Source organism: Pelodiscus sinensis, chromosome 6 (assembly GCF_052426305.1).
Source record: "Pelodiscus sinensis isolate ZL-2025 chromosome 6, ASM5242630v1, whole genome shotgun sequence".
Classification (NCBI taxonomy): Eukaryota; Metazoa; Chordata; order Testudines; family Trionychidae; genus Pelodiscus; species Pelodiscus sinensis.
In genome coordinates this window covers 83,682,632-83,695,313 of record NC_143057.1, presented here as the reverse complement: position 1 = coordinate 83,695,313, position 12,682 = coordinate 83,682,632, and the positions used below count along the sequence as shown (strand labels likewise).

The following is a 12,682-nucleotide window of genomic DNA, read 5'->3' as shown; positions in this document are numbered from 1 at the left end:
ATCTCCTGGCAATGAGTTCCATAGGTTGACTATGTGTTGTATGAAGGACTCCCTTTTCTTTTAATTCTGCTGCCTTTTAATTTTATTGAGTAACCCGTGGCTCATATGTTATGTGAAGGAGTAAACACTCCCTTATTCACTTCTTCCATATCATCCATCATTATTTAAGCCTCTATCAAACCTCCCAGCTTTTCTAATTTTTATATGAACCATCAAGTCTACAGTATTGTAGTAGATTGCTATCAGGTTATAAGTTTTTTCTAAACATTGTCATTAGGCCTCTTTATAAATAATGTTACCTAAAAGACAAAAATTAATGGAGCAACAGAATCCACATAACTTGAATTTAATCAGTGTACCCTGCTATTTTATTTATGATCAAGTCAGCAACCAGGAAACAATATCCAATGTACTTCCTAACTTTCATTATTCTGTAATAATTAACCATGTGTTGATTAGCAATTTATATATCATTTCACATTAACTATAGTTTTTCTTTTTGCTAACAGAAGCACATACTGAAGAAACATAAGCTGTATTATTATAGACTTAGTATTTTCATTGTTAGAAAATGATAAATTATGCATTTATTAAATGACAATTACTTGTGATTTGCATCAAGCTTTATTTGGATGGAAAAATAAAAAAATGTGTAGAACAGCATTTTCAAATTCTTAGTTAAAACTTTCTTTTCAGATAAAATTGTGTTTTGGTAAATAATCTGTCTAAAACTGATTAAACAAGGCAATTATCTATACTAAACTGATTTGTCAGAATTTCAAGATTTTAGAACTAGCATGCATCACCCTCTAACACTTAAGTTTTAGTCAGATTTAAAAAACAAAAACAGAAAATCAGAAAATTTTTCCTACTTTTTCTATTCCTGGTGGTTCATTAACTTATTTTAACGAACTAGCTGATAAACTGAAGCAATGACAATATTCTCTGCAGAAAAGGCTACTGCCATCAAAAGTTGGTTTAGCACTTCTAATAGCTTTGCCTTCAGGTGCTTAGCCTATGATATTCACCAGTTTAGTGGTCTGGACTTTCTTTAGAACTTGGCAGCAAACAGTTTTTTTTTTTTTTTTTTTAATTTAAACAAGTCAAATAAATAATACTCTTAGGTGTTAATATAAGATGCTATAATTTGAATTTAAAACAGGTTTATCTTTAAATGTCTAATTTAAACAAAAATATCCAATGTGGCTTTTTCTTTATTTAAAATGACCATATGAGAGTGACATACCACATATTTAAAGAGATTTAATGGAGAAGTATTAAGTTTAAGTTAATTACACTCGCATGAGTGCAAATTTATCTTACCTTCCGCAATTGCTCCTAGAACCAGGATACCTGATTCTTTGACCACCCATTCTGGATGAAACAACAACTCTTTCAAAAGGGGCAAAATGTGTGGCAGAAGTTCATCACGAAATACATTTGCAAGGACATCCAGTGCAGCAGCAGAACACTTTCCTGAGAATTAAAATAAATCTGAATATATTACAATACTAGTTACTACATTATGTCTCCATTTCAAACTATCTTAGCTTCACAAACATTTTAGGGCAACGTGTGTGTGGGCGCAGTGTAAAAGGAATTGTTTCATTGTACAGTTTGGACCTCCTTGATCTCGCACCTCGGGACCTGAGCAGCCTGGAATCAGGGAGCTTGCTGGACATGGGGAGATAAAGGCTCCTCTCCTGGCTGAGAGCCCCATTTCAGCCCGGCTCCTGGCTGAAAGCCCCACTTCACCCTGGCCACCTGCCGGTGGAGGGGGGGGGGGGGAAGAGGAGAGAGTGTGTGGAGGAGAGAGGGGAGAACGTGCGGAACTCCTTGCTGCCGCCTGCTCAGCCAGGGCTGCACTCCTGACCCTGCCTGGCCCGATACCGCCTACTCGGCAAGGGCTGCACTCCTGCACCTGCCTGGACTCCACTCCCAGCTGCTGGGGCTCTTTGGACCAGCAATATCTGTTGTCTGGCACCAGACCAGAGAGGCCCGTACTTAGAAGTTTAACCTGTAGTGCATAAATGGAACCACAAATCAAAATCCAGGGGAAAACAGACACACTGCATGTATAGGCTACATAGCCATGGATGGAGAGATCTTTCTACTCAAGATCAAATAAATAAAACACAGAACAAGAGATTATACACTTTTGGATAAGTTGCAGGGAGAAAGCAAAATTCCATTTCACAAAATAGCTTGCATTACGCAATCCCAAAACAGAGCAACACTAAGTTTAGAATCAGCTTGTTACCTGATGAACTCATCTTGAATTTAAAAATACCTAGCTCTCAGGGATGGTAGGGGAGAGGGAGACACACAAAAACCTTACAATATGAGTTTTAAAATTCAAACACCAGACTGAAAATAAACCAAAAGAGTCATTTTCTAAAATAATCTTTTTGGAGTCTGCTTCATGGTTTTAATACTTGGGCCTGGCAATATTCCCTGCAGCTCTGCATGGTAAAGCCCAGGGAAGCCGGCATGCGAAGTTGCTAGCATGGTCCCTGCTCCACGTGTGTGACATTGTGTGAGGTCCAATGAATGAAAAGAGACCTGTGGAGTAGGGACCCATGCTAGCGACTTCGCACACCAGCTTCCCTGGGCCTAACAATGCAGAGCTGCAGCTGGAGAAGTTTTGCTGTGAATTGGCATGAGCCAAACTGAGCACCACAACTGCCTACCATTGTTGACTAATTGAATAGTTTACTTCCCTAATCAAATAGTCATAGATTTAGTTATCACATTTTAACAGCCCTAATATATACACCAAATCATAGTACTTTTGGTGTATCACAATGAGTAATCCTTCAGTCAGTCCTTTCAGTAGAAGTTCAAAAACAAAAATGAAGGTATGGAAAAATTTCCATATAAAAGAGAGATTGAAATGACTGGGATGAATTAGTTTTGATAAAAGGTAATGGTAGAGAGATTCACAATGTTGAATAGTACAAAGAAAGTAAATTGGGAGCTCCTGCTTATCCTCAACTGGCAGGGGCAGGCAAAACACAGCCCATTGTCCTGCAGCCCATCAGCCAAGGTCCAATGACCCTGATATGGAGCCCACCCTGATATGAGCCCAGAAGGTGAGCTCTGGAACAGGACACCAATGAGTACATTCCTGGGAATCATTTACTACTGATCTGGGAGGGATCTGGATCAGAGAGGACCTTGTCCAGACAGTTTTTGGCCTATAAGGTGACATGCCAGACGTCTGCAGGGGATGCATGTGGAGTCTGGTATCATAAGTACATGCCTCCATGTGCCCCAAGAGGTGTAGGCACATTTTGATAGTCAAAAGAGTCCCCAATGAGGTCCGCCAGAGCCTGGAATCCATTCCGTGGGGAGGGAGGCCCTGGTGCTCTCAGAATCCTGTACTGCTCCTCTGAATTCTATTTTCTATATTGGTACTATCATGGACTTTTTTTTGGTTCATCAGAAGTCCCAAGACTCTTCACATGGACAGGAAGAGGGTAACATGACCCTGTACCTGAGACCTGGAGGTGCCCGTGACCAGCCGGTAGTTGAAGTATGGATAAATCTGGACACCTCTGCCCTGATGCTGCTGAGAGGCCAAATTGGTAGTGGTCCTGACCAACCATGAAGAGGAGAAAAGGTCTGTGGCCCACGAAAATGGTTGTGTGAAAGCACATGTCCTGAAAGAAGAGGGTGGCATAGAAGTCTCTGAAATCTGAGGGTGGCATAGAAGTCTCTGAAATCCAAGGAAGGAATGATAGAGGAAAGGAAAACCATGTGGAACCTTCAGCCATAATAGATAGAGGTCTCATAGGTCAAGTATGGTTCTGAGCCCCACTTTTGCCTTGTGGATCAGGAAGTACTAGGAGTAGAAACTCTTGTCTCTGAATTCTGACAGGACCACCTCTGGGAGGGAAGTCTCGAATTCAATTGTGTTTTGACATTAGTTATACCTCTCCAAGAGAGCCTGATTGTTTGCGAGACTCAGCTGAAAACTGTAAGACAAATACATTTTCCTACCTAGTAAGTCCAGTATCTGGGGGTCTACTTTTAGGGATCACTGCAGCCTCCCTGTGGCCCTACCTGTGATTCACAGCCTCCAATACCAAGGATTTGGGTGCTGGGTAGGAGTAGAGGTATTCGTGATCCTTGGACAGGACAAAATATTTACATTCTGCTTGCTTAGAGATAGGAGTTGTGAGGATGAAGTTTGGTACAGGGCTTGTGATAGGCAGGTCACCCTATCGTGGAGGAGCAGTGCTCCTCTGGCTAGTGGTGCAGCCTAGCACATGTTAAACAGCGTATCAGAGGGCTCCTAGAGCTCCTCTGTCCTCAAGTTGAGGTTGCAGGCCACCCTTTTAAGTCTGAGGCACAGAAGAGGGAGGTCCCACGATTGCCTCACGAGATGAGGAGGAAGATGGTCCTGCTTCCAATGCCATGCTTGGCTCTGTGGGTACCAGTGCTGAGTTTGAGGGGCTGGTGGAGAGTCCGCTCCAGACTGGTCCATGCTAGGTCACAGTGTGAACACTGCATGTTTGTCTAAGACTCCAGCTACTGACTGGTCATGCGGGATAGGCTAAGGTAGAGATAGTGGTACCATGGGGCTTTTCATGGGCCTTGTTGCTAATGCACCAATTGAGGTGCCAGCAATGCTGGAGGTCCCACCAGTAGGGGTTGTTCTGCTACCAGCAAGGAGTCCAGCACCAAACAAAGGCTGGAAACTATGTACCTGCTGCTTTGCTAACATAAGGCTATGGATGTGCATTGGGAGAGGTGCCAAACCAGCAGCAAAGACCTGAACACCGTTGAAGCTGGCTGCCCCTACTTGGACTTTGGGTGGCAGATCTGCATTGGCCTATGGCGAGTAATCTATGCCCACCACTTCTGGAACAGTGCCCTGAGCACAAATTGGAACCTGGACACAGACCGTGAGCAGTGCCCATATCTGGGCAACAGCTGAGGAAAGGGGCACCCTTGAATAAGGCTGCTCCACTCATACAGAGAGGCTGCTTGATGCTGCCAAGGTTACGGACCCTTAGCACTGATGTTCTCATTTGGAGCAGCAAACGTGTACCTCCGAAAGTCTGAACTCCTCTGCTGGTGAACCTGTGTGCCATAGGATTCAATCCAATAGCCTGATTGGGATTGATTGGCCTGTCTCTGGCAGCGTTCTGGCAATCTCGGGCCAGAGAGTAGTGCCTGAACCCTTGCCTGTCCAGCATCCAGTGCCAACACGGAGGGGTCCTGCCATATTGAGCACGGGTTTCCACGGTATGTAGAGGCCTGGGATGCTGGTACCAGCAATGACAGTATCTCCTGCATGGCCTGCAGGGCCCCAGCCTGGAAGGGACCCAAATGTGACAAAGTTCCACTGTTCAGAGAATGGAATCGAATAAGCTGCTCTGCTCTGTCGGAGTCAGGGGCCACAAGCTCAACAGACACTGTGAGCTGCCTGATCCAGGTCTGCGCTCCTCTGTCAGTGTCCCCTTTTTTATTGGGCAAGTATAATCCTGTCTTCCTTTTTGGCTCTTTTGCCAGTGCTGGGGAGTGGAAGTGGTGCCGACTAGCAGGCAGTGCCATTTGTGCACCCTACACTGATCCCTCAGTACCTGGCTAAGGGCTGACTCCATAAGGAGCGCTTGGAAGTCAAATGTCCTGCTCCTTTTTAGTCCTAGGTTTAAAGGACTTGCAGATTTTAGCACCTGTTGCTGATCTGAGCCTCAATGAGACAGTGCAGGCAGCTTCTATGCAGGTCACAGACACAGGCGCAGATGATTTTGCATAAATACAAGGTTTAAACCTCAAAGATTGAGGCATGCCCCTAAGGGTACCAACTACTCAAAGCAATATTAAGGGTGAACTATGAAGACTAACAACAGGGAGAAGCAACAGTCAACGCTGCAGCAGAGCTGTTGTGATGAACTGTTAAGGCGGCAAAGAGCACAGTGGGTAGAGAGGGCAGCGCCTCTTATACCATGCTAGAGTCCCCACTACAGGAATCACTACAAGCGCTCCTCTACGTGTTCTTCTAGGGTAAAAAACTTCTGACACCAGTGCACGTGGCAAGCACGCACACCTATAAAGAAATGGACATGAGCAGGCACTTGAAGTGGGCACTCTTGCTTGTGGCTCCCCATGGTGGGTTTGCAGGCCAGGCCTATCCCAGAGGCAGTGGATAATTCCTATCCCAGTGAATGGTAGGACAGGGGAAGGCACATCACTTATGGCGTGGGTGACAAATGCCACCTGGATGAGCAACCAGAGCCAGCTCAGCAAGAAGCAGCAGATGACACCAGCCAACCCTGCCCAACCTGGCTCAATCTGAGTTCAGCTATGGCCTAGCCCAACGGTACTCAAATCCTGGGCTGTATCTTGAAGTTGGGCCACAACACTTTAACTGGTTCACCATCTGTTTACATTAAAATGGAAAGGAAACATGTAAATGATGTACAGTGTTCTAGTTTATATTTATGTAATAGTGAAAAACCAATAATTTTCCTCAAGAAGCATTAATAGTTGGCCATGGTGCCTACTGCACCCTCGGGACCTGAATGGTCCCGAACAAGGGATTTTCCCAGACCAGGAAAGATCAGGCATTGGACTCACCCAGGGTTCCCCTCCTGCCTGTAGTTCCGCAATGAGCTGCCCCTGCGCCACCGGCAGGGCTTATCTACGAACTACCAGCTTCACTCTGTCCAGCAGGGCTCCCTGCGGCCACCTTGCAGGGCTCCTTGCCCCAGCTGCTGGCCTTGCTCCAGCCACTGGCAATCTCTGTAGCTGGGGCTCTCTGATCAAGCAACAACCATAGTCCTACTGGACCACAGATGTTACTGGACCAGAGAGCCCTGGACCACAAAGATTCAACCTGCAGTTTGACTTACTTAAATTCCAGTCAGAAATAGTGTCGTCGTCATCAAGCTCATCATCATCGTCATCATCTTGCTCAATACCATCTTCTTCATGCTGCTGAGCCACTGTCCGTGAACGATGAAAACGAGGCCTTATATCCTGTTCACTATCTGGAATAGCTTCATCTTCTTCAACATCCCCCTGTTAAAAAATGAAACAATAAATGTGTTTCCAAGTTATGTTATCAGGTTATGAGACAGTGCAGCCAAGATATTTTAAAGGCAACAAATATAGAGGGTAATATGTTTGAGCAAACACTGATAACTTCTTCAGATTCACAGCCACCTCAGGGCTAGCCCACTGACCAAAAAAGCCACTCATTATTTCTGCAGGCTTATCTATCATTCTTACAGAAACATGACAGGAGAGGGAAGGAGGAAAAGAGATAGAGAATTCCTTTTTATTATACAGTAATTCTAGTTGCGTGGCAGAATGAATTAATAAGAACAGTTTCTTAGCTAAATTCCATATTGTATAAGCCATTTCTTCTAGGTAATGCCCCTGCACAATAATTTAGAAGTGAATAGTTAAATGAACACATTCCTTAAGAAGTTAAGTGAAATTGTTGCTTACCTTCAGCAGAATAATATCTATTTCTGAATACTTCATACCATTTACTAACACAGGTATCAACCTACAAAGGAAAGTTTCAAATTTTAATTTAAGTGAAGTTAATATAGCGTATGGATGAGAAAAGTTTAACAATTTAGTTTTAATCATGTTATGCATTTGTCAAAATCATGTTAATTGAAAGTTGAGTATTTTCAGTATTATAAAATTAATGGTCTTAAGTGCTTGTGGAAAGCTCCCATCAAGTGTTGCACACACAGTTTTACCTAATCTTTAGAACAGATGGAAAAGTATTAAGGTGGTACCCACTTGTCCAGCTCCCCCTATTCATACAACCACTCAACAGATTAGTCACTCCACTCCTCCTTAGTCAAGGAATCTCCTACATGTATCTTTCCAAAAGAAACCAAAACCATCACCTTGATAACCCAACCCACAATATGACCTTCACAATGAGAACATGGTCTGCATGGAAGGATCACTAACACTGTATCCCATCTCAAGCTTTGGGCCCTGCCTCATTACAGTTAAGAATATGAAGATCTGTAATTGGCCTGAGGTGTGCATAATGTCACCTGCATTAGCCCTACTTACAAAACAACTTATCTATACTAATTCCTTCCATTCCTCTTTGTTCGTGTAGCTTTACTGCAATTTCAAACAAATGTGTAACCTTTTCAGAACTATTGTCACCATGAATAGACAGCTTACATAGCTCAAGAAAGGTGTCCCTGTAATGTTGGCATCCCCCTGTGCACTCTTGGCACTGTCCACAAATCTGTACCTGCACTTTAGGCAGCCCTGCACAACTCCAGTTTCTTAACCACAGAAATCCAGAGGAGACTGAAGCAGAACGACAAGTAGCACAGCATACGAGGGACACATATTTCAGATAACTCCAATTACTGTACAAGATAAATAGCCTCCACCTTATTCAAATAGTGTTCCTTTCTACTTCCAGAGAACTGTCACAATTACAGAGGATGGTGCAGAAGAGACAGATTCAAAATGGACAGTAGATCAGCACCAACAGAAGCCTGATCTGTTTCAGAAGCAGCAGTGATGGAAAAATATGCCTCCTGAAGACTAGCAGGCTCTTTTGCAGTTACCCAAGGCCTTGTCAACACTTATTGGGAGATCAATATCCCCAGGTTCAGACCTGCTAAATCAACCACTGATCACACTTCCATTAACACTGGTACTCCAATGGATTGAAACACTCCCCCCCTACAGTGGTGATGCCACGATAAGTAAGGTACACTGACTAAGGTACACTGTGGTACACTGACTCCAGATATGCTATTTATGTAGCTGAAGTTGTGTTCCTTAGTTCAACCTTCCCCTCTAGAGTAGGCTTAGCTTGAGATTGTTGCCTTATTTATAATGCCTAACTGAGGCCGACTGAGTCCTGGAGAAACAGGCAATCATCCTATTTCAGGGGCAAATACCTGAAGCTTTAAAACAGGTTAAGTCTTGTGAGAAATCAAATACCCTTTCATTTATTTTGTGATCAAGATGGAAAGCCTAGGAGTCATATAGAACTTTGTCATGTCAGGGTAAAAACGGAGAGCTGTTCATATGTTCAGGATATGGCACTACTCCTTTTAAAGAGGGAAGTTTGAATAAAATGCCAGCAGATGAATTTTCCGATTTCCTTATGAAGCAAGCGAGCAGACAGTGTCACATTACTGAGATAGAATACTGTGCATGGTGGGACAAACCAACAGGTTCCTAGCTCACCTACACTCCTGGCTGAGATGCTGGCTCCCAAGAACAAGATTCTGATGGGCAAAGGAAAGAAAAGTTTCCCATAGATTCCAATGTGGTTTTCCTAAGCATTGTGGAAATTGTTGGACATCCATATAAACATGTCTCAATTTGACAAGAGGAAAAAGACTGAAAATACATTCAATAAACCTCATTGTGATTGGGTGTAGGGGTGGGTGGAGAAGACTGATAAACTAGGAGAATCTTAATTGAGCTCAGCAATAATTCTGAGGTTTTTAAAATTTAGTAAGTGTATTATTAGGACTTGAAAAGTAGTATAGATTGGTGGCTGCACCAAGCCTGTAATCATTTCCACTTCTGCAGGCAGTTTTCCTTGCCATGGGTTTTCTAACATTATGCAGTACTCTTTGTATCTCCAGGAAGCAGTCTTATTCTACACCAGAGCGCCATTTAACAGCCAAATCTTGAGAAGCTCAGAGAGAGGTTAAGTTGGATGATGGATCCGGACTCCTGCATGAAGAGACCCACTGCAGGAGGCTGTCAAGACATGCACATCAGCTCAGGGAACCATGCCTGTTTCATCCATGAGGGTATTTATTCATTTCTCCTGTTTCTATTTGTTTTGAACGTTGAGCAATAAAGGCTTCACGAGAAAAAGGATACTGTAATACATGAGACCAAGAGATGACCAGGGCATCTCCTCATCAAGTTGCAGCAAAAAAACCCCTTGAACATCACTGGTCTCCATCCTCTCTCTTTTTCAGGGATGAAAGAAATATCAGAAATAGAATCCTCTCTCAACAAAGTCTAATGGAACAAGTTTGATCATCCCTGATATTACGAGGGGTTATATCTCCTGCCTCCATTAGTCCACTGAGGTTGGACCAGAAGGATCTCCTAGCAAGGTTTGCAAAGTGTTATGTCTTCCAATAATGATGTTAAATTTAGATTAATCAACTAATCAAATAGTTGTTTCAATTTGCATCAACTATTTTATTAGTCGATAAGGGCACCTCTGCCTTTGAAATGGCTCAGCCCTGCTCATGCTACACTTCAAAGGTGGAAGTGCCACTAGTTCCCTGCTGAGCCCCTGCTCCGCCACAGAGACGATGATGGGGAGAAACTGGCTTTTAAGACGGCTCCCTCCAGCACCAGCTCTTGGAGGGAGAGACTAGTTGATAAGCATACATTTACATGAGACAGTCGCTTACATCCTTATCTTCCAACAGTCTTCTTCCTTGGGAGGTCCAAGAGGAACAGAGACATTAACAGGAAGAAAACTGATACCAGATAAATTTCCTGCTGGTACTCCTGAGCAAAATAGATGCAGATCCTTCCAGGATCCAAACATCCTTGGGGAAAAGGAGTTTGGATCGTACCAGGGACTCAACATAATCTTCAGAAGTTAAAACACTGGGTGATCCTGGAAGTGGTACTAAAGCACAATCTGTGCGCCTTTACTGCTGCTTGCAGAAGATGTGGCTGATGACTATATTTGCTTAACCTTAAAAGTCATGGTGCTTGGGAAGCATTGTGTTCAGTATTGACTTAGATGCTGCTGTAGTTTAACAGATAGCTTTTAGGTATGTAGGGTGATTTTTCTAGCTGTTGCCAGGGTGTTGATACCAGATGAGAGAGGAGCTCACCAATACTGCTGGTACACAGGGCCTCAATTCAAACCAAAAGAGTGACTTTGCCTTCTTTTATACAATCATAGGAAATGGAATCTCTTTTTTGATGCCCTGGACAGTTCTGACCCTGCTAACCACAGCAGCAATGACAGTTGCTAGGGCTCTCCGCGCAATCAAATCTGATGTCCAGGATGTGACTTGGAGCCTGCAGGTCTCAGGAAGATGTTTCATCAAAAGGGAGACTACTCTAAGATCCTCATGAATGCCTACTGATCACAGCCTTGCCAAAATTTCCCTTTATGTGTAAAGCTATAACGTCTTTAATTTCTTCGAGTGGATTGTAAAATCAAGTCAATTACAAACAGCAACCCAATCCATAAAAATATAAGCTAGATCTGACTATTATTGAAGTCAATGAGGACTGAATGTGCATCAGTAGGAGAATCAGTCCGTATACATGCTTTGTAACTGAAAATGAATGCAGTTTTAATATAAGAGCTTCAAAGTAGCATTCCACCATCACAAATTAAATCATTCAGGTAAGAATTTTCCCCTACCCAAATAAATCCAAATCAGTTTAACTGAGAAAAGTACATAAATTGGTGTTTGGTATACATTAGAATTTCTTGAGAATCATTACCATGGTATAAAGCTGATGAATACCTAAAACTATACAGTAAGTAACCTGACAGAAAAACAAAAACCTTTGAGGAAACAAGGTAGGAAAAGGTGATAGGCTCCATAGCAACTGGTTCAGTACACCTACACAGAAGGTGCAGTGTTTCATAAAATTTTTTGGATTGTCTAATGGAGTAATATGCCAATCTTGTATAATAAAAACCTTTAAGTTTTTATTATAGCCCTAGGATTTTCAAGCACCAAGAGAATTACGTTCTCAAAGTTTCCCCTTTAAAGAGGACTAACTGCTGAACAAAAATGCAAGTGTACAACATTGCAAGGAACACCCCAATGTTAAAAGGAAACATGTAGTTAAAAATTTGATATTCACCTTTACAGCTACTGAATTAAATTATCTGCTTCAAATCTACATTTGGACTGCAACTTTTAAGTCAGTATTAACCATCAACACTTCAAGGAACATTCAAAAACACAGATGCAATGTGAAGATAGAAAAGCAAAAGTACTTCAAAATGTAATAAGTTAAACCTACATTATTTAGCAGATTGGATAAAACTTAGCAGGGCTCTTTTTTATTTTAATGAAGTTATAATTTTAGCCCCTAAACATACAACACTTGTGCATCTGCTTAACTCTAAGCACAAGCAGTCCCAATAAAATCAGTGGGACTTTTCATGTGAATATTATACACTGAAGAGCATTTGCCAGATCAGAACCTTACGTTTCAAATATTTTGATTTTTTGCCTGTGTTTTAGATTCTAATAAGATACCTTACTAACTGTAGCATTTTAGAATGTGTAAAGCATGTTATAAATAGGGATGTTAGTGTCTAATCAAACAGTCGACTAATCGATAAGCAGAAGCTTATCAATTAGCACCATCAACTAATCACTTTCCCCCTGCCGCAGCTCTGCCATGTAAAGCCCAGGGAAGCCAGCATTCAAAGACTTCACGTGCCAGCTTCCCTGGGCTTTATGAGTATGAGAGTGAGAGCGTTGTCATGAATGACACATGCGGAGCAGGGGCCAAGCTAGCAACTTTGCACATCGGCCTCCCTAGGCTTTACAATGCAGAGACGCGGATGGGGAGGTTTTGCTATGAATCAGCATGAGCCAAACTGAGCGACGCAACTGTTTACCACTATCAACTAATCGAACAGTTGACAAAATCTAGTGACTATTCAATTAGGGAAATAATCTCATTTTAACATCCCTAGTTATAA

The 12,682-nt window shown here is 42.6% G+C and overlaps 1 protein-coding gene across 3 annotated transcripts in view; it reads right to left on the bottom strand.

Annotated features, from left to right (window-relative positions):
- Nucleotides 1-12,682, bottom strand: part of TNPO1 (transportin 1) — a 197,764-nt gene that overhangs the window by 47,105 nt on the left and 137,977 nt on the right. For all 3 annotated transcript variants that reach the window (XM_006124293.5, XM_025185277.3, XM_006124294.5), the window contains exons 10-12: nt 7,465-7,525; nt 6,864-7,032; nt 1,324-1,476 (exon numbers count right to left, since the gene is read on the bottom strand). In XM_006124293.5, the coding sequence (XP_006124355.1) occupies nt 1,324-1,476; nt 6,864-7,032; nt 7,465-7,525 (383 nt within the window). The remainder of the gene's footprint in view (nt 1-1,323; nt 1,477-6,863; nt 7,033-7,464; nt 7,526-12,682) is intronic.